General features: G+C 34.6%; 2 protein-coding genes across 2 annotated transcripts; both read right to left on the bottom strand.

Annotated features, from left to right (window-relative positions):
• Window positions 1-15,816: 15,816 nt before the first annotated feature.
• Window positions 15,817-19,557, bottom strand: LOC149172832 (uncharacterized). Its single transcript, XM_089426482.1, has 3 exons — window positions 18,355-19,557; window positions 17,116-17,784; window positions 15,817-17,010 (listed from the first exon to the last, which is right to left on the bottom strand). The coding sequence occupies exons 1-3, from the start codon at window positions 19,555-19,557 to the stop codon at window positions 15,817-15,819; spliced, it is 3,066 nt and encodes a 1,021-aa protein (XP_089282608.1).
• A 1,094-nt stretch (window positions 19,558-20,651) lies between these two features.
• On the bottom strand, window positions 20,652-21,287 carry LOC149172831 (uncharacterized). The gene has a single exon (XM_089426481.1). It carries the CDS (start codon window positions 21,285-21,287, stop codon window positions 20,652-20,654), a length of 636 nt encoding a protein of 211 aa, XP_089282607.1.
• Between the last annotated feature and the right edge of the window lie 3,496 nt (window positions 21,288-24,783).

Genomic DNA, 24,783 nt, shown 5'->3' with positions numbered 1-24,783 from the left:
GACAAGATTCAGAGATACACTAACATATGGAGGAAAATGCAAATAGCTTTATTGATAGAAGTAGTAGAAGAGAGGTTACAACCCATTGGTCTGACCCATCGCCATCATCCCAGCATGAAAGCCCTCTTGACCTCATGAAAAGCTTAGATCACCCAAAAATACAACATTACACAGAGAAACCAACAATACTTCCTATTGAAGCCTCGAAAATCGCTGCAACAACATGGGGGAGACCGCCCGATTTGGACCTTGGTTAGGAGCTCCTTTTCCGTTTGGAATGGTGGTTCTGACTGGTTCAACTAGGTCTAGTTACCTTCTCTCAATCTCCAATGGCTTCAAAGTATGACTTTCATTCACCAATGGAAAAGAGACATCAGATCGTCCTTCTTGCTGAACAGGCAAGAAAATGATCCTTAAGCTGACTTAGGGCTCAGCCAATCCACTACTAAAGTCTGCTTCTTTGGAAAGTTGACTTAAAAGAATGCAGGAATTAATCTAAATGCAAACTTATGCTAAGATGCAAGAAAAATGAACTATCTCAATTCTATCTTAACTGGGAAGATATAGATCTAACCTAACCAAGAGCATGTATTTATAATATTGGGATTGAAATGTGTCGTTTATAATGAATATCAAGTTAATGAAGGTTCAACTAACTGACATTATGGATACCAAACACATCCTATTGAGACCTCTTAACTGAAATGATCAATCAACAACACTCAGGAAGTAGTTCACAAAATGGTATTGATCATTTAATTAGTAACTTGAATAATTAAACAATAATATGCAGACGAAGTTCACAACGTATCATTATCTACTCATCCAATATTAAAAGACAGATATGTGAGTAAATAGTTACTCATAAATCAGAGTTCGGCCCATAAGAGCAGAGATAAATAATAACATAAAATAGAAGCAAATTACACATACTGACAAAAGTGCACAAATATGTAAGCAAATTGAAACCATTCTTGTTATCATAAAATGAAACCAGCATTTAAAAAAATAGTATTCAAAATACCAGTTTATTAAATCCATTTCTCCAGCTCCGTTCTCTAATAGTCCTCTACAATGCCTCGGCTTCTGCTTTCAAAAGCAGAGCTACAATACTGCAAACTTTGTTTATTATACATAACTCACGATGTAAAAGAAAAATCTCAATAATTTCCAGATATGAGATTCCACTCCTCCCACCTACAAATCTAAATCCCTATTACAAAAGTACTTTTAGAATTCCAGAATTGTAGAGGACAGCAGCCGCTATTACATTCTACAATCTGTTATTTATAATCTTTGCAAAGGAATTCCTAAGATGAAAGTTTGTTGAAGAGAAATCTGCACAATCCAATTTTATTTGCTCCAATTTCCCATCTTTAATTGCTGGAGCATTCTCATTGATTGAGATCTTTTCTCCATATCTCTTCTACTGTTATCCTGCAAAAAAAAATCAAAATGAATTAAAATGTAACAATAAAATCAAAATACCATTTATGGAATTAAAACAAATCCAAACAAATTCTATTTAAATAAATAATTAAAAATAAAATATAAGCTCTCTATTGATGCCTGGGATGGTTTAATTGGCCAAAGATATTATTGATGAGCGAATCTGCCATTAGAAAAGGCTTAGACAAATAAAAATGCAGAAAATAACTCAGAAAATTGATTTTGTTTTAGAAATTCATAGCCTGATCTTCTACATGTTTTTTTATTCAATTAGTGACCAAATCTATTAATGGAACCTCCTCCGAAATGTTCTCCTTGATTTTATCTTTCCAATGAGTTGTCCTGGGCCTCATTTGGCCAAGTAAAACTCAATCTATGGGCCTCCAAAGTAGATGAGTCAAATCTGGGATAAATCTGGAAATTCTGTTGCTGGGCTAAAAATGAGAATTTCAATTAAAAATATAATCCTGAATTAATATTCTAATTTCTAATATTTAATACTAATTTAATGGTTAATAATAAACAAATTAACAATTTAATAAATTACTTATTAATCTAACTAATAATTAATTTTAATTTAATTTAATTAATTATGTATATATACACAATTGTTTAAACTAAATTAAATTAATTATATATTTAAATATTAATTAATTTTAAAATAATCTAATAAATACTATATTATAATTATTCATTAAGTATTTTTACATTTTAACATGTACGTATCTATTTCTAAATGGATAAAGAATAAACCAAAAGGTAAGTAAACTAAAGTTAAAATCTCCCTCACATCGCATCGCCCTCATCGCATGTTTCTTTTTGGGTTCAAGTGTTGGTTTATGCGATAAAAATATGCGAGAAATATGTTTTGCGGTATGTAATTTCATCGCATCGGGTGAAAGGTTAAGTTGGGTTGTAACAATTGAGGACCCCGATGCGATGGAGCGATCGCATTGAAACTTAAACACATGTTTTTTTTATTAAACTTTGGTTAATGTTTGAAGAGCCATCGTGTGTCGGGGAATGAAGGTCATCGGGCTTTTTAAGATGTGCATGTTATTAAAATTGCGATGGTTGCGATATGCGATCTAATTTTTATTTTTTTTATTTTTATATATATTTATTAATATTAAGTTTTATTTTAATTAAATTAATCATATTAATTCAATTAATTCAAAATTTAATATTAAATATCAGTTTTTTATTTTGGTTTTATTTTAATGATGTTTAGTTTAGTTATGAAATTTTCTAAAGCCTAATTTGCCTATCTAAACTACAACTATAAAAAATAAAATAGAAATAGCATTTTTAACCCAGACGACATAAATAATTAAACTTCGAAGGAGTGCCATTTACAAACCAGTTGACCAAATGAGGCGAAACAAGCGTCAATAGAAAGCTTATAAAAAATCGATTTTAACAAAGCAATCAAAATAAGAATCCAAAGAAAATGAAAAATTAATAATCGCGTAGGATAATCAGCTAAATAAAATCCTAAAAGGCAATTAGCCAAATTTTTTATAGAAAGGGTCCCCATTATTTGAAGTGAACACATCAATAATGGGGGGTTGTGTTTTTACCACAACAATGGCGACACACGGGAGAAGAACCATTTATCTATGTTTGATATGAATGATATTTCCCTAATATTCAAGTAAAAATAATTAAAGAAAAGAGAATTATGCTTAAAATGCTTGACTAACTTCATTAGTCTGAATAAAAGCAATAATAATCTAACTATAATTTTTCTTAAAATTCCTTATAAATTAAAATATTTCACACTCTATATCAGTATTTAATTAGTTGTAGAGATAAAGGAGAGGTCACTTTACATCTTAGCTTTTAAAACATACTCATTTGCATAGGTAGAACCACTACTGCCAGCAAACGTCTATAGTCTCGACAGGGTTACCTTTTAATCATCAAGGATTCAGAATCCCATCTCTTCAAGAATTATTGACCTAGAGATAAATCCATTTATATATGTTTATTTTTATTTTTATTTTTTAATTCCTAAAAACCATTTTCCTAGTTTGGTAGCCATATAGTTGATAATGCCATTAACTGGTTATAATTGGACTGAACAAGCTGGCTTGTGATGAGACCCCTTGTCTTATAATTGTTTGCAATCATAAGCCATTACCCTGGTATGTCTAGCAGTGTTGGTAATGTCAGCCTATTTTTCCCCTATGATCATGGTAAGTAGGCTCATGATGAGACCTCTTATCTTTTAAGTTTAAATATATTTCTGGATCACACTCTAGAAAAATAAGACTTTTTGGGATAGGGAGAATCATTGACTCCTTAAGAGTTAAGAATGACAATTTCATAGTTAAAGGTGCTTTGATGTAAAGTGTCTTTACTTTGTTAAAAATAACTTTTCTTCACTGGTAATAGAACTTTGAAAGATCATAATAAAATATTGAAATCTCAAAATGATCACAATTTTGATGAAAAAAAATTCTCCAGTTTTTAGGATACTTTGCAAACTAATTTAAATTAGTAATCTCTTCGTTAATTATGTCTACCTTTATAATAAGAAAATCAAATTTTACTGAGATATTTAAGAAAAAACTAATAGGTGACTATTAACAATTTTTCTCCATGTATGCTGACCATTGTTAGGTAACAAGAAGGCCTTCCATACAAATCATGACAAAATCACCAAAATCAAAACTGAAAACCAAAGGAAAATAATTCTTAAGCCAAAATGAAAAAGAAATCAGCAAACAAAAATGAAGAAATTGAAAAGTGAAAGGAAAATCCAAGTTTTTTGAAATACAAACTCCAACAAGAATGGTTATACCATTGTCTCAACAATATGAAGAAAAAGAAAATAATCGTGTAATCAGTGCTTCTTATGTCGAGATTTTAGAAAAATCATACCTTGTAGGGTTGTAAGTGTTTTTTAGGCTTTTTGGATAACAGTGATGATTATTTCAGCCACAACGAAAATTTTCTGTCTGATATCAATCTTTTTGTTTCAAAGCATCAACTTAATCATTTTCTAATGAAATGAATGCTTAAAGAAACAAACTAAAGGTTCAGAAACTTCCTGGTGTAGCTGTTTTGATGAAGATTATCGCTTCTTCTTAAAATAAAGCCAGGAGAAGGGTATCGACTTCGAAAATATGATCTGGCGGAGGAGTGGAAGCTTTTGTGAAGAGCTGCAAAACAAAATTATATATCAGAAAAACAAAACTAAAACTAAAGTAACGAAATGGAAATAAATGAAAGTGGGTACATGAATCTTACCATTGGATAATTGCTTTTGATCTTACGTGAAAGGTATTAGTTTCTCCAAACTAGCTGACTTCTTATTTTAATTAACATTAAAAACTTGCAGAAGTCAAACTAACTAAAATCCTATAACCGAAAATCCTTATTTATTTTATCCTAACTAAAGCGAGCAGTAAAATGCAAAAATGGAATGCTTAGTGCTCAAGGGAATTGAAATTAAAACCAATGAATCAAAAATGAGAATCAGATTTGTAGTAATGACCTTTTCTCAAAATATTATAAGTTTCATATAAACTCCATGATTTTGTAAATTGTCGAGAATCAAGACCAAATCCAAGATGATAAAATTTAAATATGAAGATAGAAAGGTCTTGAATTTCTTATTTAATTATGGAATTATATATTTAAAACTGAAATATGTGATAAATCAAAATGATTTAAATATGATGCAAATTGGTCATTAACTGCTCTCTTACCATAGTGGTTACGCAAGCTTGCTTTAAATTAACACATCACCGTATTGGATGATTCACATCATATGTTTCTATGCCATGCTTCAAGTTTAATCAACAAGAGTTCACATTTGTTGCTATGCCATATATTGATTAAATCTTAATGGCTTCGAGGCATGCATTGGGAGTTATCACATCGGATGTTGCGATGGAAAGTTGTTGATAAGAATAGGCAATGAGAACATGTGCAATGGAATGAAGCGATCACATTATTAAAGAAATATTACATTAGAGATCGGGGAAAGTTATGTCACAAATTGCACATTGCACACTGTATCTTGCGATTTGTACTTTGCATATCACGCATCGCAGATTTAGAATAATAATATGGCCATAAATAAAAATGCAAGGAAGCGATTGCGATATTGGTGATGCAATGCATGACATAACTAATCGACGATCAGCAATCTTAAGCGCACGATGTAACAATTCTCAATATGTCGATATGCGATGAAGAGCGGACGCGATATTTTTATGAATTTGATTTGAATTTCATATCGGATCCGAAATTATGTGGTCATCGCAATATCAGTAAAGTCATTTATCGGAGATCGGCGATTCATGATAATGGAAGTATACCTCACTTGCAAACCTTCCATATGCGAAATAAGATATGGATGATGTGATCGACGAAGATGAGCGTGCTGAGAATATTGCAAACATTTTCACTTAAGTATCAACAATACAAAAATCAAGTTGAATGCTATGATATTGCTTGACATTTCAATTGGGTTTTCTGATGGTTGAAAGCAAAGTTAAAAATGTTCAAATTCTAATGAATCAAACATAAAATTTCCCTGAACCTATTGCAAATTTAAAATGGGTTTGCTGCTTACTTCAAGTTTTGAGAAAACAAATGAAAATCTGTAAATAAAACAGAACAAGAATAAAAAATAAACTAAGGAAAAGAGAAACTTAATAAGAGATGAGAATGAGCTTGTAAATGCATACCTTGAAGGAAATTGTCTGCAGATCTTACCTCACAAATCTTCAAATCTTTCCTTGGATTTATCAAAATTCTGACTTCGTTCAACATCATCTTATTATTTATTCTAAATCGGAGTGTGCAATCAGCCTAAATAAAATCTGTTTATTCATGTTCAGGAAATCTGAAATTTACCATAAATAAATATGAAAATAGTCTTCCCTTTTGAATTGAAACAACAATTTATTACCTCTGCTCATTCTGAATTAATCTTGAGAAAAATCTGTATTGTTATAGTGGCTGTTAAATAATGCCTTTAGTAAATAAATATGATACGTTTTACAACATCAGATAATAAACTAAAGGACCGAATGGGATAAAGCCACTAATTATGGAAGAATATCAACACAGATTTAGATGTGTGCTAGGTGCATATTATGTCAATACATTATTCGAAATAGGCAGAGATGTATTCATGGGTAGAGGTATTGCTACAAGAGGTGTTGATTTAAAAATGGGAAGGAAGAATTAGAACTTTTTTGGTGAGAGGCAAAGATTTCCTTGAACATGTGTATGATATGAGAAGGGCTAATTACTTCCTTTATTTTTAATCTGCAGAACTATTAAAAATAAATTAACTACATTAACTCTACTCCTATTCTAACCATATACATGAAAATTGACTAGGTATAGTCATATTTCCAATGTAACCATTTTCTCATTTTAATCTCTGCATGTATGTACAATTAAAATGTTAGTAATAAAAATAGAAATATTATTGAACTAAGAAAATTAAATCTGTAAGTAGAATGTACAACTATTTTTTAGAAGTTTGTTTAAAATCTCTTTCTCATGAAATTTTCTTTCCAATTGAGTACCAATTGGATCATAGAAATCTGGATGGATTTCTATTAAGGATTGGGAAATGTTCAAAGGAAGAGATAATAAACAAGATTGTGGATATGAGATTTTAAATTCAATGGCTTGGAAGAAATTGTTAATGTTATGTGTAAATGTTAAGTTATTAACAATCTTCCATGAAGGAAAAGTTTCCAAATATTTTTCAAATGAATTAATGAAAAATGGATGGAAATATTTCAAATGAAATGGGAAATTATTAATTAAATTAGATTGCTTGCAGATTTCTAAAAATAAATTATCTTGTTGATATCGCCTTTGAGAAGATAGAAGCTTTTGATAAAACATTAGCATTGACTGAAATTGAAATTGAAATTGAAATAGCTTTTGATATTCTTGATTACAATATAACATTTCAATTTTCCAATAGGGCAACGCATCAACTGAATGTTTGATAGTAAAGTGCTCAATATGCTAGCGTAATGTATCAAAAACCTGAAAAATAAAATCTGAAAATAAATATGATTTTATACAAAATAAGTGAGGAAACAAAAATAAAATGAAATCATTATTTGTACAACTAATGTTACAACACAATTGGGATCGTTTTGAAATAATTTGTCTTTCACAAGGATTGGCCAGAATTATGGAATTTGAGTAATTTCGAATTCCAACTTGTGAACTAAAAATAGAATTATGATTATGAACAGGAATGAAGGCTTGATCATTGCAAATTTCAGATTCCAGATCATTCCTTTGTGTGCTCATGCTCTTTGAAGAAGATTGCTTTGCTGCTTTGATTTCGGTACTTGTTTGTCATGGAAAGATTCAGAAATTTGTACAGCTATTTGCATTGGCTGATTTCCAATTTGATTTTATGAATTTACCTCAAAGTAGCTTTCAGATTTCAAGGTGGCTCTTTCTCCAAAATTGTGGCTATTGTCTTCTTGTATTTGATCAGAAATATTTTCCAAGCTTTGTGAAACTTCTTCATCACAATTTATTTCCACATTTGATTTGGATTTCTCATTTATATTGGAAGGGGATAGAACAAAGCCTGAACTAATTTCATATGGATCGGGAATAGGAGGAATAGAATAATTATGTTCAAACCAACCTAGTGATTCTTCTTTCATAGGTTTATCTTTGACATTAAATTTTAAACAATTCAAACGAAATCGAATATTAAAATCTCTAACATATTCATTTTCATTTCGTAGGTATTCAATTTCATCACATACCTGATCATAATCATAGCGGTAAAATTTACAAACGAAAATTGTAACAAATTGATCCCAACTGTGAATTGAGGCAACGGAAGAGTTCTACACCAGTTTCAAGCTTCTGCCACAAATGTGAGAGTAAAAGTTCTACATAAGATGCGTTCATCAATTCCTTGAAAATCATAATTTGAAACATTCTGAATAAATTGAAGGACATGATTAAAAGCAGAAGAATTTCTCTTACCATTGAATTTTACCTGAGACAATAGTCTTACCACTTCGGGTGGAGTATTGGAAGATGCACGTCCATGTATACAACTCCAAATTGGAAGTTTAAGAGGAGCCATTTTAATTAAATAAAACATTAAAATTGAAAAGACTCCAACATACAATTAGTTTCAGGCCCTCCTTCTAGAGCCATTATGTTGAAGCCTCGAAAATCGCTGCAACAACATGGGGGAGACCACCCTGTCCAGACCTTGGTTAGCAACGCCTTTTCTGTTTGGAATGGTGGTTTTGACTGGTTCAACTAGGTCTAGTTACCTTCTCTCAATCTCCAATGGCTTCAAACTATGACTTTTATTCACCAATTGAAAAGAGACATCAGATCGTCCTTCTTGCTGATCAGGCAAGAAAATGGTCCTTAAGCTAATTTAGGGCTCAGCCAATCCACTACTAAAGTTTGCTTCTTTGGAAAGAGGACTTAAAAGAATGCAGGAATTAATCTAAATGCAAACTTATGCTAAGATGCAAGCAAAATGAACTATCTTAATTCTATCTTAATTAGGCAGATATAGATCTAACCTAACCAAGAGCAGGTATTTATAATACTGGGATTGAAATGTGTCATTTATAATGAATATCAAGTTAATGAAGTAGTTCAATTAACTGACATTATGGATACCAAACACATCCTATTGAGACCTCTTAACTGAAATAATCAATCAACAACACTCAGGGAGTAGTTCACAAAATGGTATTGATCATTTAATCAATAACTTGAATAATTAAACAATAATATGCGGAAGAAGTTCACAACATATCACTATCTATTCATCCAATATTAAAAGACAGATATGTGAGTAAATAGTTACTCAGAAATCAGATTTCGGCCCATAAGAGCAGAGATAAATAACAACATAAAATAGAAGCAAATTACCGATACCGACAAAAGTGCACAAATATGTGAGCAAATTGACACCATTCCTATTATCATAAAATGAAACCAGCATTTAAAAAAATATTATTCGAAATACCAGTTTATTAAATCCATTTCTACAGCTCCAGTTTTTAATAGTCCTTTACAATACCTGGGATTCTTCTTTCAAAAGCAGAGCTACAATAGTGAAAACTCTGTTTATTATACATAACTCAGGATGTAAAAGAAAAATCTCAATAGTCTCCATATCTGAGATTCCACTCCTCCCACCTACAACTCTAAATCCCTATTACAAAAGTGCTTTTAGAATTCCAGAATTGCAGAGGAGAGCAACCACTATTACATTCTGCAATCTGTTATTTATAATCTTTGCAAAGGAATTCCTAAGATGAAAGTTTGTTGAAGAGAAATCTGCCCAATCCAATTTTATTTGCTCCAATTTCCCATTTTTAATTGCTGGAGCATTCTCATTGATTGAGATCTTTTCTCCATATCTCTTCTATTGTTTTCCTGCAAAAAGAAATCAAAATGAATTAAAATGTAACAATAAAATCAAAATACCATTTCTGGCATTAAAACAAATCCAAACAAATTCTATTTAAATAAATAATTGAAAATAAAATATAAGCTCTCTATTGATGCTTGGGATGGTTTAATTGGCCAAAGATATTATTGATGAGCGAATCTGCCATTAGAAAAGGCTTAGACAAATAAAAATGCAAAAAATAACTCAGAAAATTGATTTTGTTTTAGAAATTCAGAGCTTGATCTTCTGCATGTTTTTTTATTCAATTAATGACCAAATCTGTTAATGAAACCTCCTCAGAAATGTTCTCCTTGATTTTATCTTTCCAATGAGCTGTCCTGGGCCTCATTTGGCCAAGTAAAACTCAATCTATGGGCCTCCAAAGTAGATGAGTCAAATCTGGCATAAATCTGGAAATTCTGTTGCTGGGCTAAAAATGAGAATTTCAATTAAAAATATAATCCTGAATTAGTATTCTAATTTCTAATATTTAATACTAATTTAATGGTTAATAATAAACTAATTAACTATTTAATAAATTACTTATTAATCTAACTAATAATTAATTTTAATTTAATTTAATTAATTATGCATATATACACAATTGTTTAAATTAAATTAAATTAATTATATATTTAAATATTAATTAATTTTAAAATAATCTAATAAATATTATATTATAATTATTCATTAAGTATTTTTAAATTTTAACATGTTCGTATCTATTTCTAAATGGATAAAGAATAAACCAAAAAGTAAGTAAACTAAAGTTAAAATCTCCCTCACATCGCATCGCCCTCATCGCATGTTTCTTTTTGGGTTCAAGTGTTGGTTTATGCCATAAAAATATGCGAGAAATATGTTTTGCGGTATGTAATTTCATCGCATCAGGTGAAATGTTAAGTTGGATTGCAACAATTGAGGACCTCGATGCGATGGAGCGATCACATTGAAACTTAAACAAATGTTTTTTAATTAAACTTTGGTTAATGTTTGAAGAGCCATCGTTTGTCGGGGAATGAAGGTCATCAGGTTTTTTAAGATGTGCATGTTATTAAAATTGCGATAGTTGCAATATGCGATCTAATTTTTAATTTTTTAATTTTTATATATATTTATTAATATTAAGTTTTATTTTAATTAAATTAATCATATTAATTCAATTAATTCAAAATTTAAAATATCAGTTTTTTATTTATTTTGGTTTTATTTTAATGATGTTCAGTTTAGTTATGAAATTTTCTAAAGCCTAATTTGTCTATCTAAACTACAGTTATAGAAAATAAAATAGAAATAACATTTTTAACCCAGACGACATAAATAATTAAACTTCGAAGGAGTGCCATTTACAAGCTAGTTGACCAAATGAGGTGAAACAAGCATCAATATAAAGGTTATAAAAAATCGATTTTAACAAAGCAATCAAAATAAGAATCCAAAGAAAATGAAAAATTAATAATCGCGTAGGATAATTAGCTAAATAAAATCCTAAAAGGCAATTAGCCAAATTTTTTATAGAAAGATTCCCCATTATTTGAAGTGAACACATCAATAATGGGGGGTTGTGTTTTTACCACAACACTTCCTTACAAAATACAATATTCCATCCTTTGGATCCCTAGGATGAGGGATCCATATATAGATATTTGCAGGTGGGTGAGTCAGCTTATGGGATTTTGATTAGATCCCTGGGCGAATTCAGAGAGGCAAGTGTCAAATGGGCAGTTTCTAGAAGATTCTCTGGGTTTCCACCTAGCCAACGGCCTCTGCCATTTGTCTGCTCCCGCTCATCGTACCCTACATAAGGGTTTTTTAGTATGTATCGCACTTTTTGCATGTGTCAGGTGAGATGCATTGCACCCTTAGCACTGAGTAGTTTGTATGGTCTAATTTTGACTAGTTCTAAGTAGTTTTTTAGGGAGAACTTCTAGGAGATGATGTAATCAGCTGACCTTGCTCCTTTAGGGTATGAAGCAACACTTTTAGGGACTTAGAATCCCTTGGTTTATGGACATATGTGGTTGGGGTTACAGTGCCCAAATATGTCCATATTGTAACCATATTCCTTAGACCTATCTATCCAAACACTCCATGAGCATTGATTTTGGTTTGCCCCCCTGGCCAAGAAAATTGATTGCTACAATATTTCTATTAGGCTTGGGGGTAATACCTAGCGATGATCCATGCTAACAAAATGCTTGGGAATCTTCTAAATCTTTTAAATATAGAAGATATCATATTACAGGATTCCACCGTGGCCACTTCTGCCAGATTACTCGGATGTGGTAGGGCAAAAGTACCCATTAAAGTAGGGTCTTTTAGGAGGCCTACTCCGATATTTTGAAGCGAATGAGAGCTTCCATGAATCATTGAAATGCTTCTCGTAACTTGTGGACTGTTGGGGAGGAATTTTTGTCGGTCAATGATTGTAATTCGTCCTTGAGAAGGAAATGCAATCTTACTAAAGTGTGTTGACACAACAGCTGCCATAGCATAAATCTAGGTCCTTCCCAGTAGGATGTTGTAATTGAGGTTTCCATCGATAACTTCAACATCAATTTATATTGTCTTTCCCCCCATTTAAACTTGTAAGTTACCTGAAATCCCATACGGGATGTATGTTCGTCCATCGAATGCTTTTAATGTCATTGATGATCATGACAAGGGTGGTGAGCCTAAAGTTTTCCAGCAACTCATTGACATAATGCATGTAGATGCCCCCATTGCACCTAGTATACATCGAAAGGTGTGATGCATATTAAGATGGCCATTGGCTAGTCAGTATGCATCCCACCCAATACATAGCTAGGGTGCGATGGGCGCAAGGAGGAAAACTTTTGCACTGATTTTTCATGGAAATTTTGCCTGTTTTTTTCCAAATCAGGATGCTAATTCTTCTATTATTTGTTTTTCAGAGATTCATCAGAGAAAAATGTTTGTTACATCGTGTGAACATGAGCATGAAGAAGAGGACATGGTTGTCTTACATGATTCAGGTACAATAACTTCGTTGCAGAATTGTGGCTTGCTCAATTTCTTCCGCATATCTAGCATGAGGCAACAAATCAAATTGTTACAATATTTCCTCGATCCATGGGATCCTACCAACCAAGTGTTCCAGATTAGAGGTAAATAAATCCACTCGACTGTTGAGGACATCTACTTCTTGACCGATTTATCGAGGCGTGGTGCCCCTCTCTCACTATCAGGTTCCGCCCATGGGGACAAATCCGTGAGGGATTATATTTGTCGATACTATAGAGAAGGATCTCAGCTAAGCATGGATGGCAAGATAAGTATCCGAGATGTCACTGACCAGTCCTTGAGGTCTATTTTATTCACCTTTGCTAGATTGGGTTGTAGCGCAACCCTTCACTTGGCCAACAGGTCCTATATGAAGTATGCCTTGGAATGCCTTGAACCAAAGGTATTCAACTGGTGTGATGCAGTACTTCCGGTGATAAAAGAACATCTTACAATTGTTATAGTTATAACTTCCATTATCTCGTAAGATTCCAAGAGGAATAGACACCACTAGAGAGGAAACATAGTTGGAGTTTAGTTCTCTTTTAGGTGAGTTGATACTTCTAACACTATTGTAGAGAAACATTGGTTCAGGGGAGAAAAAGAAAAGAATCTTATGTTAAAAAATAAATAAATAAAATTCTTAGGTACAAAAAGAAGAAGAGGGAAGCCATTAAAAAGAGGGAAGGATGTTGCTAGTTTCTACATGGGGAAAGAGGAAATTAACTTGAATGTTGACAATTTATCTTAAACAAAGGGTCTGATACTTCAGGGGGGGTTGTTGTGTACATTTCACTGGTTGGGAGGAACATGTTTATTCCTACTTTATTTCTAGTACTAATATAAGTGAAAAGTTCTATTGTATTTGTTAATTATTATAAATGTTTTATGGAGTGTACGAACTAATGGACAATAATATATGGTTGTAAAAGGAACAAATAATAGTGTATTCAATAAATATATAATAGAAACAAATAGCTAGTACACAATAGAAATTTATAGTAGCTTTTATGAGGTTGCATGCCAAAATGAACAAGTAAAAAGTATAAATATGTTCTTGTCTTTTACTAGATGATGCAAAGTTAATCTTCTCATGACATGATGAACATGGTGAGATTATTTACTAAGTAAAGGCTAACATCCTCTAGTTGAATTCTTAATGACAGTAATTTCTATTTCTATTTTTTATTTTATTTCAAGCATTGTCGATTTGAATAGAGTAACTATTTAAATTCTAAAATACTCCTAGAAATAAATTATAGAACTTGTAATGTATAATGTAATCTATGATTATCCATATGATTAAAGAATTCATAGAGGAAAATATGAGCAAAGTTTAAATGAAAAATTTAATTAAATGAATCGTTTAGGAACAAACTTGAGACAATAAGTGTAAGGAAGCCTTTAGGTGCTAAAGTGGAGAGGTAAGAATGCAATCGAAACATTCTTTTTACATACTCCAGGTTGAAAGTTCATACAAAAAGATTATAAAGTAAAAAAATTAGAAGGGGTAAGATACATATGGAGATAACATATTCAGATTAGTTAAGTGAAGAAAGGTACATCAACTTTGTAAATATGTTTAATAATGGTTTAAAAAACCTAGATAAACAAAAAGAGTTACAAATCATTATATAAAAGAACAACCCTAAAATGAGTCTATCTCACTAAGACTTTGTAGTTAGTTAATACAAATTGTTTGACAAACTATTTAATAAATTCCAAAAGAAATTATTAATATGAGAAAACCCTACATATGAATGGAGGAGTTAAAGAGACTTCATACCTAGAAAGGTAAATAGTTTCTCTAAGGATAGAATAATGTTGACATATCCATGAGATGGGTTGAACAACTAACCCATAATATAGTAGGGAGGGAGAGAAATTGGAAGTTGCATTAAGATCTTTGTACCAAGAAGGTCATAGATTCAAATCTTACAATTGAACAATGAAACCCTGATACTATTATTGACAAATATAGGTTACAAGAGGGTATGTTTTAGAATAAATTTACAATAACCCAATCTCTCTCAAAATAATGAGTATCCTTCAAAACATTCTTCAATAATCCCTTGAAGATTCTACATCACTAGGGAAATCATTACTTACTGAAATAATTACAAAACCCAAGTAATAATTAGAAGTGAACCCTTAGCTCAAGACCTCATGACCAATTTATAGTTAACACCCAAGAAACCCTTGGCAACATAATAAATACACTAATCTTCAAGGAAAAATATATTACCTGATCTATGTTGTTCACAAAGCTGCCAAAGAATTGGATTGGAAGCCAAAACATACTTCTATTATTTCCTTAAGTAATAATCTCCTTGAAACTAGTTCATAATTTTGTACTTTTTATTTTCTTTTATTCAAATTACTAAAACTTATTATTTGAAATATATTTTATTTTCATTAATATTTTTATTATTTATCAATAATATTAATATAATTTCAATACATCAATCAAATTAATATTTTTATTTTTTTTCCGAGGAAAAAATCAAAACTTTTTATTGAGAGACTATAAAAAGTTTACATCCAAATTGGTCATAAGCCATACTGCTGGCTCATCTGTTTCTGGATACTGCTCAACATCATGGAGCTGTTTCTGTTGTTTAAAGAACCTGTAACAGTCTTCCTCCCGGATGGAGGCATAGTCAAACTCTTAACAAAAACAAAGAAACCTGGGGTCTCCTTCGACGAAGGAAAAACAACCCCTTACAACAAAAATTATAAGTCTAAAACCATGTGGATACATATAAAAATTATATTTTAAAAGTCAGTTTGCTGTAGCTGAAAACTGGAGAAAAAAAACTATAAAGGAGAGTATATACAAATTATAAAACAGGAATATATATCCGAGAAATGTGTTGTCAAAAACGATGTAAAAACTGTGATCAAAAAGGCTGAGCATATGGAGGCTGATCTGATATGTAAGACTGCCCCTGTCTGGTCTCTTCTACTGTCCAGCTGCCCGGATCCTGTTGTAGACCAGCCTTAGATAGCTGATCTGCTTCCTCATTCCTGTCCCTGTAGATATGGCAAATCGAAAACCTGTTAAAGTATGTCTTCAGAATAGAAATTTCATCAACAAGAGTCTTCAAAATCTGATTTTGACAAGATGCATTTCCATTGACCCAGTTTATGACATTTAGTGAATCCCCGAAAATATGAATTGTGTTGATATTTCTGTGATGGAGCCAGCATAAAAGGTATCGTAAGGCCGATAATTCAGCATAGTTGTTTGTGCCTGTACCCAACCCAACAGAAGCTTTTAAAGAGTGATCCGGATTGATGTGTATACACATGCCTGCTCCAACCCTATTGTTTTTGGAAGCCCCATCAAAGAACCCATAAGGAATGCCCTCCTGTATAATGATAGGTTTATGTTTTGATTTGGGATTTTTGTCATCAGGGGGAGGCATGGCAGTGTATATGGCTGTGATATTAGTGGCAATAACGGAAGAAGGTGTGTCCTTATCTTGGAACAGACTCTTGTTTCTAGCAAGCCAAACTCCCCAACAGAAAATAAGGGGCAGGTTCCTCAAGTTCCCCTCCGGATAGGTTTGCCACCATTTCCTCCAAGCAGCATCCAAGGGGTCATGCCCCCACAAAGCCTTTACCTTGAGCGAATCAGTGACCTCCTCCCATATCTTTCTTGAGAAAGCACAGGTTGTGAAGAGATGACTGATGGTTTCCTCATCAGATTTGCATAAAGGGCATCGCCCTGGCCCAGCTAAAAACCTGGCTTGTAATGTTTCCCATGTTGGGACCTTCCTTTTTAAAATGCACCAGAGAAAGAGCCTAGATTTGACTGGGCATTTGAGTTTCCATATATCTTTGGCCCACCATTCCGGTGCTCCCCAACCTTTCTTTCCCATTAGAAATGAGTATCCATCTTTTGGGGAATACTCCCCAGATTTGCTTTGTGCCCACATCAAGCAGTCAGGTTCATCTTTTATCCTGACATTGGATCGTTGTAGTTCTTTGATGAACCCCTCCCATTCGTTCTTCCATCTAACATTTAACCCTAATTCTTCATCATCCTTCCAAGCCTGACCCCAGATAGTAGACTGTCCTGCTCTTTCCACCTAATTTAATGATGTAATACCTTTAGTATCAAGGTGTCTAAGAAGCCCTGGCGATAAAGCATAAGCTTCGTTGCATCCAACCCAGGGGTCTCTGCCAATCCTGACCTGTCTTCCATCTCCCACTTTCCAAGCTAAACCTTGCTCGATCACTGAAAAGGCTTCCACCGTGACCTTCCAGATTGCTGAAGAACTTTTTACCTTCTTATCTTGACTCCGGATCCATTCTTCCAGAGGGATTGGGTCTATATACTTCCTTTTCACCACCCTTGTCCACAGGTTTTCCATAGTTATTAGCCTCCATCCTGATTTTGATGCTAATGAAATGCTGAACTCAGGGAGTCTTTTAATTCCCCACTCTCCCCATTCTTTTGGTCTGGCCACTTTGTCCCAAGCCACCCAAGGTAAACCCGAGGATTCCTTTGATCCTGCCCATAGGAATCTGCAACAGATTCTTCTGATTTTCTCCATCACTCCTTTAGGAATCCATGTCAGAGCGGCCCAGTATACTGGAATGGCTAACAAGACTGATTTAATAAGGGTCAGTCTGCCAGCTCTGGATAGCCATCTAAAGCTCCAGTGTGATATTCTGGCTTCTATCTTTGCAATGAGCCAATTCAAATCCTCTTTTTTGTATGCAGCAGGCTTTAACCAAAAACCCAGATATTTGAAGGGAGCGCCCAGTGGTTGAATGGGGAAAGGGAATAGATTAGCCATTCTATTCCTTTCTCTTCTTTCAAAATCTGCCACACAAGCTTGGGATTTCCCAGAGTTTATCTGCATTCCAGTTTCTTTTAGAAAAAGATCAAAAATGCATTTTAACTCCTTTAGTTCACTGCAATTACCATTGGTGAAAATCAAGATATCATCAACAAAAAGAAGGTGAGTGATGTAGAGATTCATTGCTACCTCGATACCTTTTACCTTCTCCTCTCTTCTGGCTTTGTGAATCAGTCTACTTAGCCCTTCTGCCACAAGGAGAAACAGGAGAGGGGATAATGGACACCCTTGCCTGAGGGCTCTCTGGCTGTTAAAGAAAGAGGAAGCTGCTCCATTGACCAGTAGTGCAAAGCTGACATTTTTGATGCAACCCATGATCCAGATGACAAAAGGATAGCTGAATCCCACGTGAGTTAGCAACATCCTTAGATAGAACCAGCTGATCCTATCATAAGCTTTGGATAGGTCGATTTTAAGAACAAATCCCTTCTTTTTCTTCATTTTGACACTATGTATAACCTCCTGGGCCACACCTATGGCTTCATGAATTTGTCTTCCATCCAGGAACCCAAATTGTTCCATTGATATATTTCTTGACAGGATTGGTGCAATTCTGAGAGCAATAACCTTTGAAATAATCTTGTAAATGAAATTACACAATGAAATTGGTCTAAAGTCTTCAAAACTTTCCGGGTCATCCTTCTTTGGAATGAGAGCAATAAATGTTGAGTTAAAAGGTCTATAGACTTCTCCTTTCAGCCTTGACTCTTCAACTACTTCAGTTATTTCGGCTCCAATTTGTTCATAAAAATGGAGAAACAGTTCTATAGTCCAGCCATCAGGGCCTGGACTTTTGTCCTTACCCATGAGCTTCATGGCTGCTTCAATCTCCTCCTTAGTAACCGGAATTGTAAGATCTTCTGCTTCATCTTCCTCAATGAATCTAGGAAAACTTTGCACTGTTCTAAAGACTTCTCCAATAGTAGCCTCTCCCTGATCTGCAAAAATATTTTGAAAATGTCTTTTTCCTAAACCAGAAAGCTCTGGAAAGGAACTGACTTCTCTCCCTTCTTCATCTTTAAGGCACCAGATAGTATTTACAGATTTCCTTCCTTTTGCAAAATTATGGAAAAACCTAGTGTTCTCATCCCCAGATTTTAGCCAAACTGCTCTACTCTTGATCCTCCATTCTTCTTCCCTTTCCAAAAGAATTTTGTTTTGCTGCTTCTCCAAATGAAGGATTTTGTCCATTGAGGCTTGTGAGGAGTATCCATCTATCTCCATACTCTCCATATGCTTCAGCTCCTCCCTAATGTTGTTCATCTCCTCATTTTGTTTCAATTTTCTTTCCTTTGCCCAGGAGATTGTAGTTTTCTTCAATCTTTTGAGATTCTCCATGAGCAAGAAACTTTTATCCTCGCTTGCATTGTGATCAGGGTGAATCCAAGTTTCTTTAAACAGATTGCAGAAAGAGGGTTCTTGGAGCCAAGAGGGATTGAACTTAAAAGGGGCAGGAGGTTTTGGAGGAGGAAGAGTTAAGTCTAAGAAAATCGGGAAGTGATCCGAATTCCCTATTTCCTCAACCCACTGTCTGATCATAGGAACTTTGGAAGATAAAGACTCCGCTAACAGAAAACGATCTAGTCTTTTGGCAATCCGATCTTCTCCTATCCTTCTATTCCTCCAAGTAGGCTTTAATTTGATCGGAGAAGGGTCTATTAAGTTATTCTCCGTGATGAGGTTGAAGAAAAAATCTGTAAGGGGGTCTTCTCTCGCAGATGGACCCCAAGCTTCAGCTCTGCCAATGGAAAAATTTAAATAACCTCCCATAATCATCAAAGGGGATTTCATCACAGTTTTTGTCAGCAATTCTCCCCAAAAATATTCCCTACCCTGACATGGCCCATAGATATTTACTAAAGTGATGGGGAAAGTGAAGTCTGGGAATAACACCTCCATGCCCATAACATTTTTCATCCCCCATTGATTGATGACTTTTACCCGCCCTTCTTTGAAACCAATTGCAAGGCCCCCCGAATGACTAGAGGCATCTATAGTAGTAAAAAACCACCCAGGCAAAAGGGATTTAAGCATAGGTTCAATCTCAGTAGCCTTCCCCAGGGTTTCTTGCAAAAAAATAACATCTAGTTTTGAGTTAGATATCCAATCTTTCAAGGCCAGTTTTTTAGGTTTGCTGGCCAAACCTCTACAATTCCAGGATGTCAGGATCATTTAATAACACCGTCAGGGGGATGAGCTGCTCTAAGAACCCCCGGAATAGAATATTGTTTGCCATCTGCAACATCCAATTTAGCTTTAAGTTTTGCCTTGGTCATATCGGATTTCCGACCTCTTTTGTTTTTGGAGCTGTTTTGTGAAGGGGTCTGTCCCAAGCCACCTAAAGACCCCTGATCATCATATTTCCCTCCCAAAGATCTCAGGTTGTAAGGGCAAGGAGGCCGATTTGCTGGAAGTGAAAGGGGAGGCCATTTATCTTCACAGTTTATATCCAGGGACGGTAAAGCTTCAGCAATGGTTTCTACAGTCGGGCATGACTTTAAATGTTCCATATTTACATCATTATTATTTTCTTGCTCTTGATAGAATGAAGACGACATATTTATTTGTACAGAAGTATGCTCAGGAGAAATAAGAGAGGAAATAGGGGTCCCAGAGCACATACCCTTTTCCGCTTCGTCGTGTGGGGTTTGATTAGCATTATCTTTCTCGGCGATCTCTACCGCAGCTTCCGCTTCTTTAGCTGTTTCCTCCACAGCTTCCACCGGTTGAGTAACGTTCGCCATAGCAGCCTCCTGTATTTTTGCATCTTCGTCCACTGGAACCTTCACAGTCTCCTCTGTCTCCAAGTTCCTTGTTTCTTGTGTCTCCGTCATTTCGTGCTCCATGGTCATCTGAACATTTGCTTAAACATTTTCTCTGTAAGCTGTAGTCCTTCGGAAGTGTCTCCTTCTTCTCATATGTGGACAGTCTTTTGCCAAGTGCAAATACTCATGGCACCGATGGCATCTAAACGGCAGGTATTCATAGTCTAATATCTGCTCATACACATAGTCATTGAATTGAAGATTGATTTTTTGTGCCAAGCCTCCGCTCGGGTTGAGCATGACTAGTATACGCACCATCGCCCTATTTTTCGTTTCCATGAAGGTCATATCTGCCTCCAGGTAAGCCCCCAGCCTATTACCAATTGATTTGAAAACTTCCTGAGTCCAAAGGAAGGATGGTAAGCCCGGAGCACGCACCCACACAGGGAACTCATCCGTTCTCTCCTTGATTGCATCAAAAAGGGGGGTCCATTTCTTTAGCAAAACAGGAATGTTCCCTATGTGCCAATTTCGGTGGAGAACCCAATTTGCCGATTCTCTATCTACAAATCTGAGTTTAAACCATCCTTTCGCTAAAACTAGGGCTTCAAACTGTAAAGGTCTATCAGATGCGAAACATTTCTCACCCCAATCTTGAAGAAATTCAGAAGTGTATTTCTTACCTCTAGCTCTGCCGACCAAGGTACAATCTGCAACAGCTAGGGCTTCTACCATGGAAACCTCCATCCCAAGGACCAGATTGCCTGCTATCGCCTGAGATCCAATGGGTCTTTGCGGTTTCCTTTTCGCACCTTTATATCTTAACCCTTCCGCCGACGATCTAAATCCTCTCGACCATCAGTTCTTTCAGGGATTATTTGTGTTGTGCCCACATGAGGTTCTGTCTCCAATTGTGACAGAAACTGACCCGAAAGACCCGTGTCGCCATTCCCAGAGGGGAAGAAACCAGTCTCCAATCCATCAGTGCCTGCCTGCTCCCCAGCTAAAGTATCTCCGGGACCGGTAGCTGAAAACCCTTTTATGTAAGGGGGTTCTCTTGGCAGGGTAACCCTTGTAAGCAAGGGAAAACCATCTGGAGCCCTTGACTGTTCAAATCCTGCAGAAAGCCCTAAATGGGTTATATCTTCAAACCCCTTAGAGGGTGCAAACTGGGTTATCGTTGCTTTGCCCTTTGGGTCAGTGGGCAAACCTTCCTCATTTACCCCACTCGACACTATTTCTCTCGCTACCTGCTTGGATACGACCGATAAACCGTTATTGTGAACCTCGCTGCCCGAATCCTTGTCTTGAAACAGGAACAATGGTGTTTTCGCCTGTGATACTGCCTCCAAACTTGGTTGTTCGAAAGCCCCAAAATAGTGTTCCACGTTCTGAGCGGTGATATCCTTCCCCCACATAGAGAGGATGTCTTCCACATCTGGGTCCAAGGCTACAAATTCGGCGGGATTAACCATAGTTTCGAATCGTTCCAAGGTAAAGCGTCAACCGACAGTCAATGGGGATAAACTTCACGGTAGCTTGTTGAATAAAACGGAAAACAGGCGGATAACGCTGAGAGCAGCAGTAATATGGTATAACTTAAAAAACAAAAACACGCACCAAGACAACCTTTTTACCTCCACCTGCCAGTCGTCTTTGCAGAGGATGGCCCCCCGTGTTGGCAGCTGTGCTTGGAGTCTGACCAAAACTACCTAACCGTGGCCTGTACGAGGTTCCACCCTGTGCCCTGGTTTCGAAACCCTAACCTGCTCCATTCTTCATTACTTCGTATTTTCGATATCGAAGTGTAGGCACCAACTTACAAGAGAAACCAATCCCATTTTCTATAATATTTCTAGGAACCAACGTAAAAGAGACACCAATCCCCTTTACTATAATATTTGCAGGCACCAACCTACAAATTAATATTTGTATTATTTATTAATAATATTAATATAATTTCAATACATCGATCCAATGAATCCAAAAGAATGCAACTTCATTAGAAAATTCATTGAATTAATTTTCATTTTTCTTTAACTATATAACAAAAAAACATTTGAGATGGTTATGCTTTTAATATTTAACATCTATTTGGACAATAAATTGACCGTTTGACATGTAACAAAGTTACTCAACATGTAAAAGCTTTAAAAAAATTTGAAAAAATCCTTCCTGAATTTCAGCGGATTCCACATTAAATAATCATATTAATATACCAAATATAATAGTTATCCATGTCCACATAATGATCTAAATGGTAGTGGTCTAAATAAGAGTAATGAATCATAATACTATGGGTACACTTAATAGGGATCTAAATATATTATTTAATCATATAAAGAGTATACCTTATCCTGAAACAAATATAATGTGCTGCATATGTAGTTTTGCATTTTTTTATTAGTCCTCTCAACATTTTTTTTCTTTTATTAGTCATCTCCACATTGTACTATAGTTATTTTTTTATGGTTTAATTAAAATAATTTTATAATTTACAATTTAAACTGAGATATCTTAACGGTGGGGACGAGATACGAAAAATCATTGCTTCCAAAAACCTTAATCCTTGCAATAGTTGTGCTCAAAATGGTCATGAAGAAACTATCAAAAGTGAAAAAAGTGTTACAATTATATATACAATCATGAAGTTTCAGTATCAAAGCGAAATTTGATGGTTGTTGGGAATTTTCTGGTAAATTCCAAAACAAAATCACTGAACAGAGAGTAATACTTTGTTTTTGCCATAGGATCTTTAACACAGGGAAGCTTAAAATAGGTTGTTGGAGAAGCTCAGAGTTTTTCACACACAAAAAAAAAATTATATTTATTAATTAACTGCGTGACACAAACTTCATCCTCTTAACAGAGGGATTCACGAAGAACTTAAAAAAAAAAATTACTCTGTCTCTTTTAGAAATTTTACACTACTGTATGTAAAAATTTCTATTACATTTACTGCTGTAAAACAATCTCTAACTACAAAAAATTACATTCACTGTTGTGTAAATAAATTTCTTCAATACATATGCTGGAGCGCATTACATTTCCTTTTCAACCAACAAAAAAAATTATGTTCAACAAAATGACCTGATATATTTACGCTGTTGCGTATTGAATATTCCCCTTCGTTTTTCCAACGAACAACACTATTGTGTGTATATTTTTCCATGCGCTTTGCTTCCCTTACATTACAACGTATCAAAAAAAATATTTCACGCTATTGCTCCTATCTTCATTACATGCTCCCCCTTGTATTTTCTTAACAAAAAAAACATACACATATACTTTCATGCTTTCACCTATCATACTCCCGTGAATAATTAAAAACAATAAAATTAAATGGTTTTACCAAAGTTTACTTGTGCCCATACCTTTCTTTTAATCGTGCCATACTCCCGTGCAAAATGAACTAAAAACTTTTACCTATATTTACAAACCTCAATTAATTTTACTTATTGTTTTACTAGCAGTCAACCAAAAACTTCACGCAATGTGTTTGTTGCAGGCCTGTATGCAACTTTGACTTTGATCAACGGTGGAAAGCCTTCCTTTTGATCAAACGGCAATCGCTTGCCCAATCCAAATGAAAGTTACATCCCGATAAAAAATGGTTTTGGAAAAAGTACCGTGGACACGCGTCGAAAGGTGTATAGTATCGAGGGCATTTCAGAGAATACCACTTGCTCATGAAAAGTGGTGCGATAAGCTTGGCGGTTTTCCTGAAATGATTTTACGATCACCGTTTAATGGAGCTGCAGTTGAAATTATATTTCAACACTCCCCTTTAATTTCAACTGCTGGGTTATCAGTCATACCCAAACATTTTCGCAATAATTTGAAACTTTTTTGTTGCAATGGGTTGGTCAAAATGTCTGCAACCTGTTCCTGAGTCCTGCAATGTATTAAAACAATTTCTCCATTGCTTACCAATTCCCTGATCTAATGAAACCTTGTGTCAATGTGTTTCGTTCTCTTATGAAACACTGAATTCTTGGATAATGCAATAACTGAGCTATTGTCACAAAATATCATCGTTCCTTTTACCTACTCTTGGCCTAAGCTCCTCAACATCCTTCTCATCCAAACTGCTGGACATGCTGCTGCTGTAGCTGCCACATATTTTGCCTCTGCTGTAGACAATGCTACAATAGGTTGTTTCTTAGAAGCCCATGAAATGGCTCCTGAACCCATGTGAAAAACATAACCGGATGTGCTTTTCTGATCATCT

The sequence above is a fragment of the Pinus tabuliformis genome, chromosome 4_2, assembly GCF_031772625.1.
Source record: "Pinus tabuliformis cultivar Carrire ecotype Pingquan chromosome 4_2, CPIR1, whole genome shotgun sequence".
NCBI lineage: Eukaryota > Viridiplantae > Streptophyta > Pinopsida > Pinales > Pinaceae > Pinus > Pinus tabuliformis.
The sequence above is the reverse complement of the archived record's forward strand: the minus strand, read 5'-3'. Positions and strand labels throughout refer to the sequence as shown.

Bases quoted from the DNA above. Each gene is read 5' to 3' on its own strand.
- LOC149172832 (XM_089426482.1), bottom strand. From the start codon at position 19,557: ATGGGAGGTTATTTAAATTTTTCCATTGGCAGAGCTGAAGCTTGGGGT. The intron at 17,785-18,354 runs GTTATTGCTCTC...ACTGGAATGCAG, and splicing joins TTTACAAGATTATTTCAAAG to ATAAACTCTGGGAAATCCCA. The intron at 17,011-17,115 runs GTCAGGATTGGC...TCATTAAATTAG, and splicing joins AAGTGGGAGATGGAAGACAG to GTGGAAAGAGCAGGACAGTC.
- LOC149172831 (XM_089426481.1), bottom strand. From the start codon at position 21,287: ATGGTAGAAGCCCTAGCTGTTGCAGATTGTACCTTGGTCGGCAGAGCT.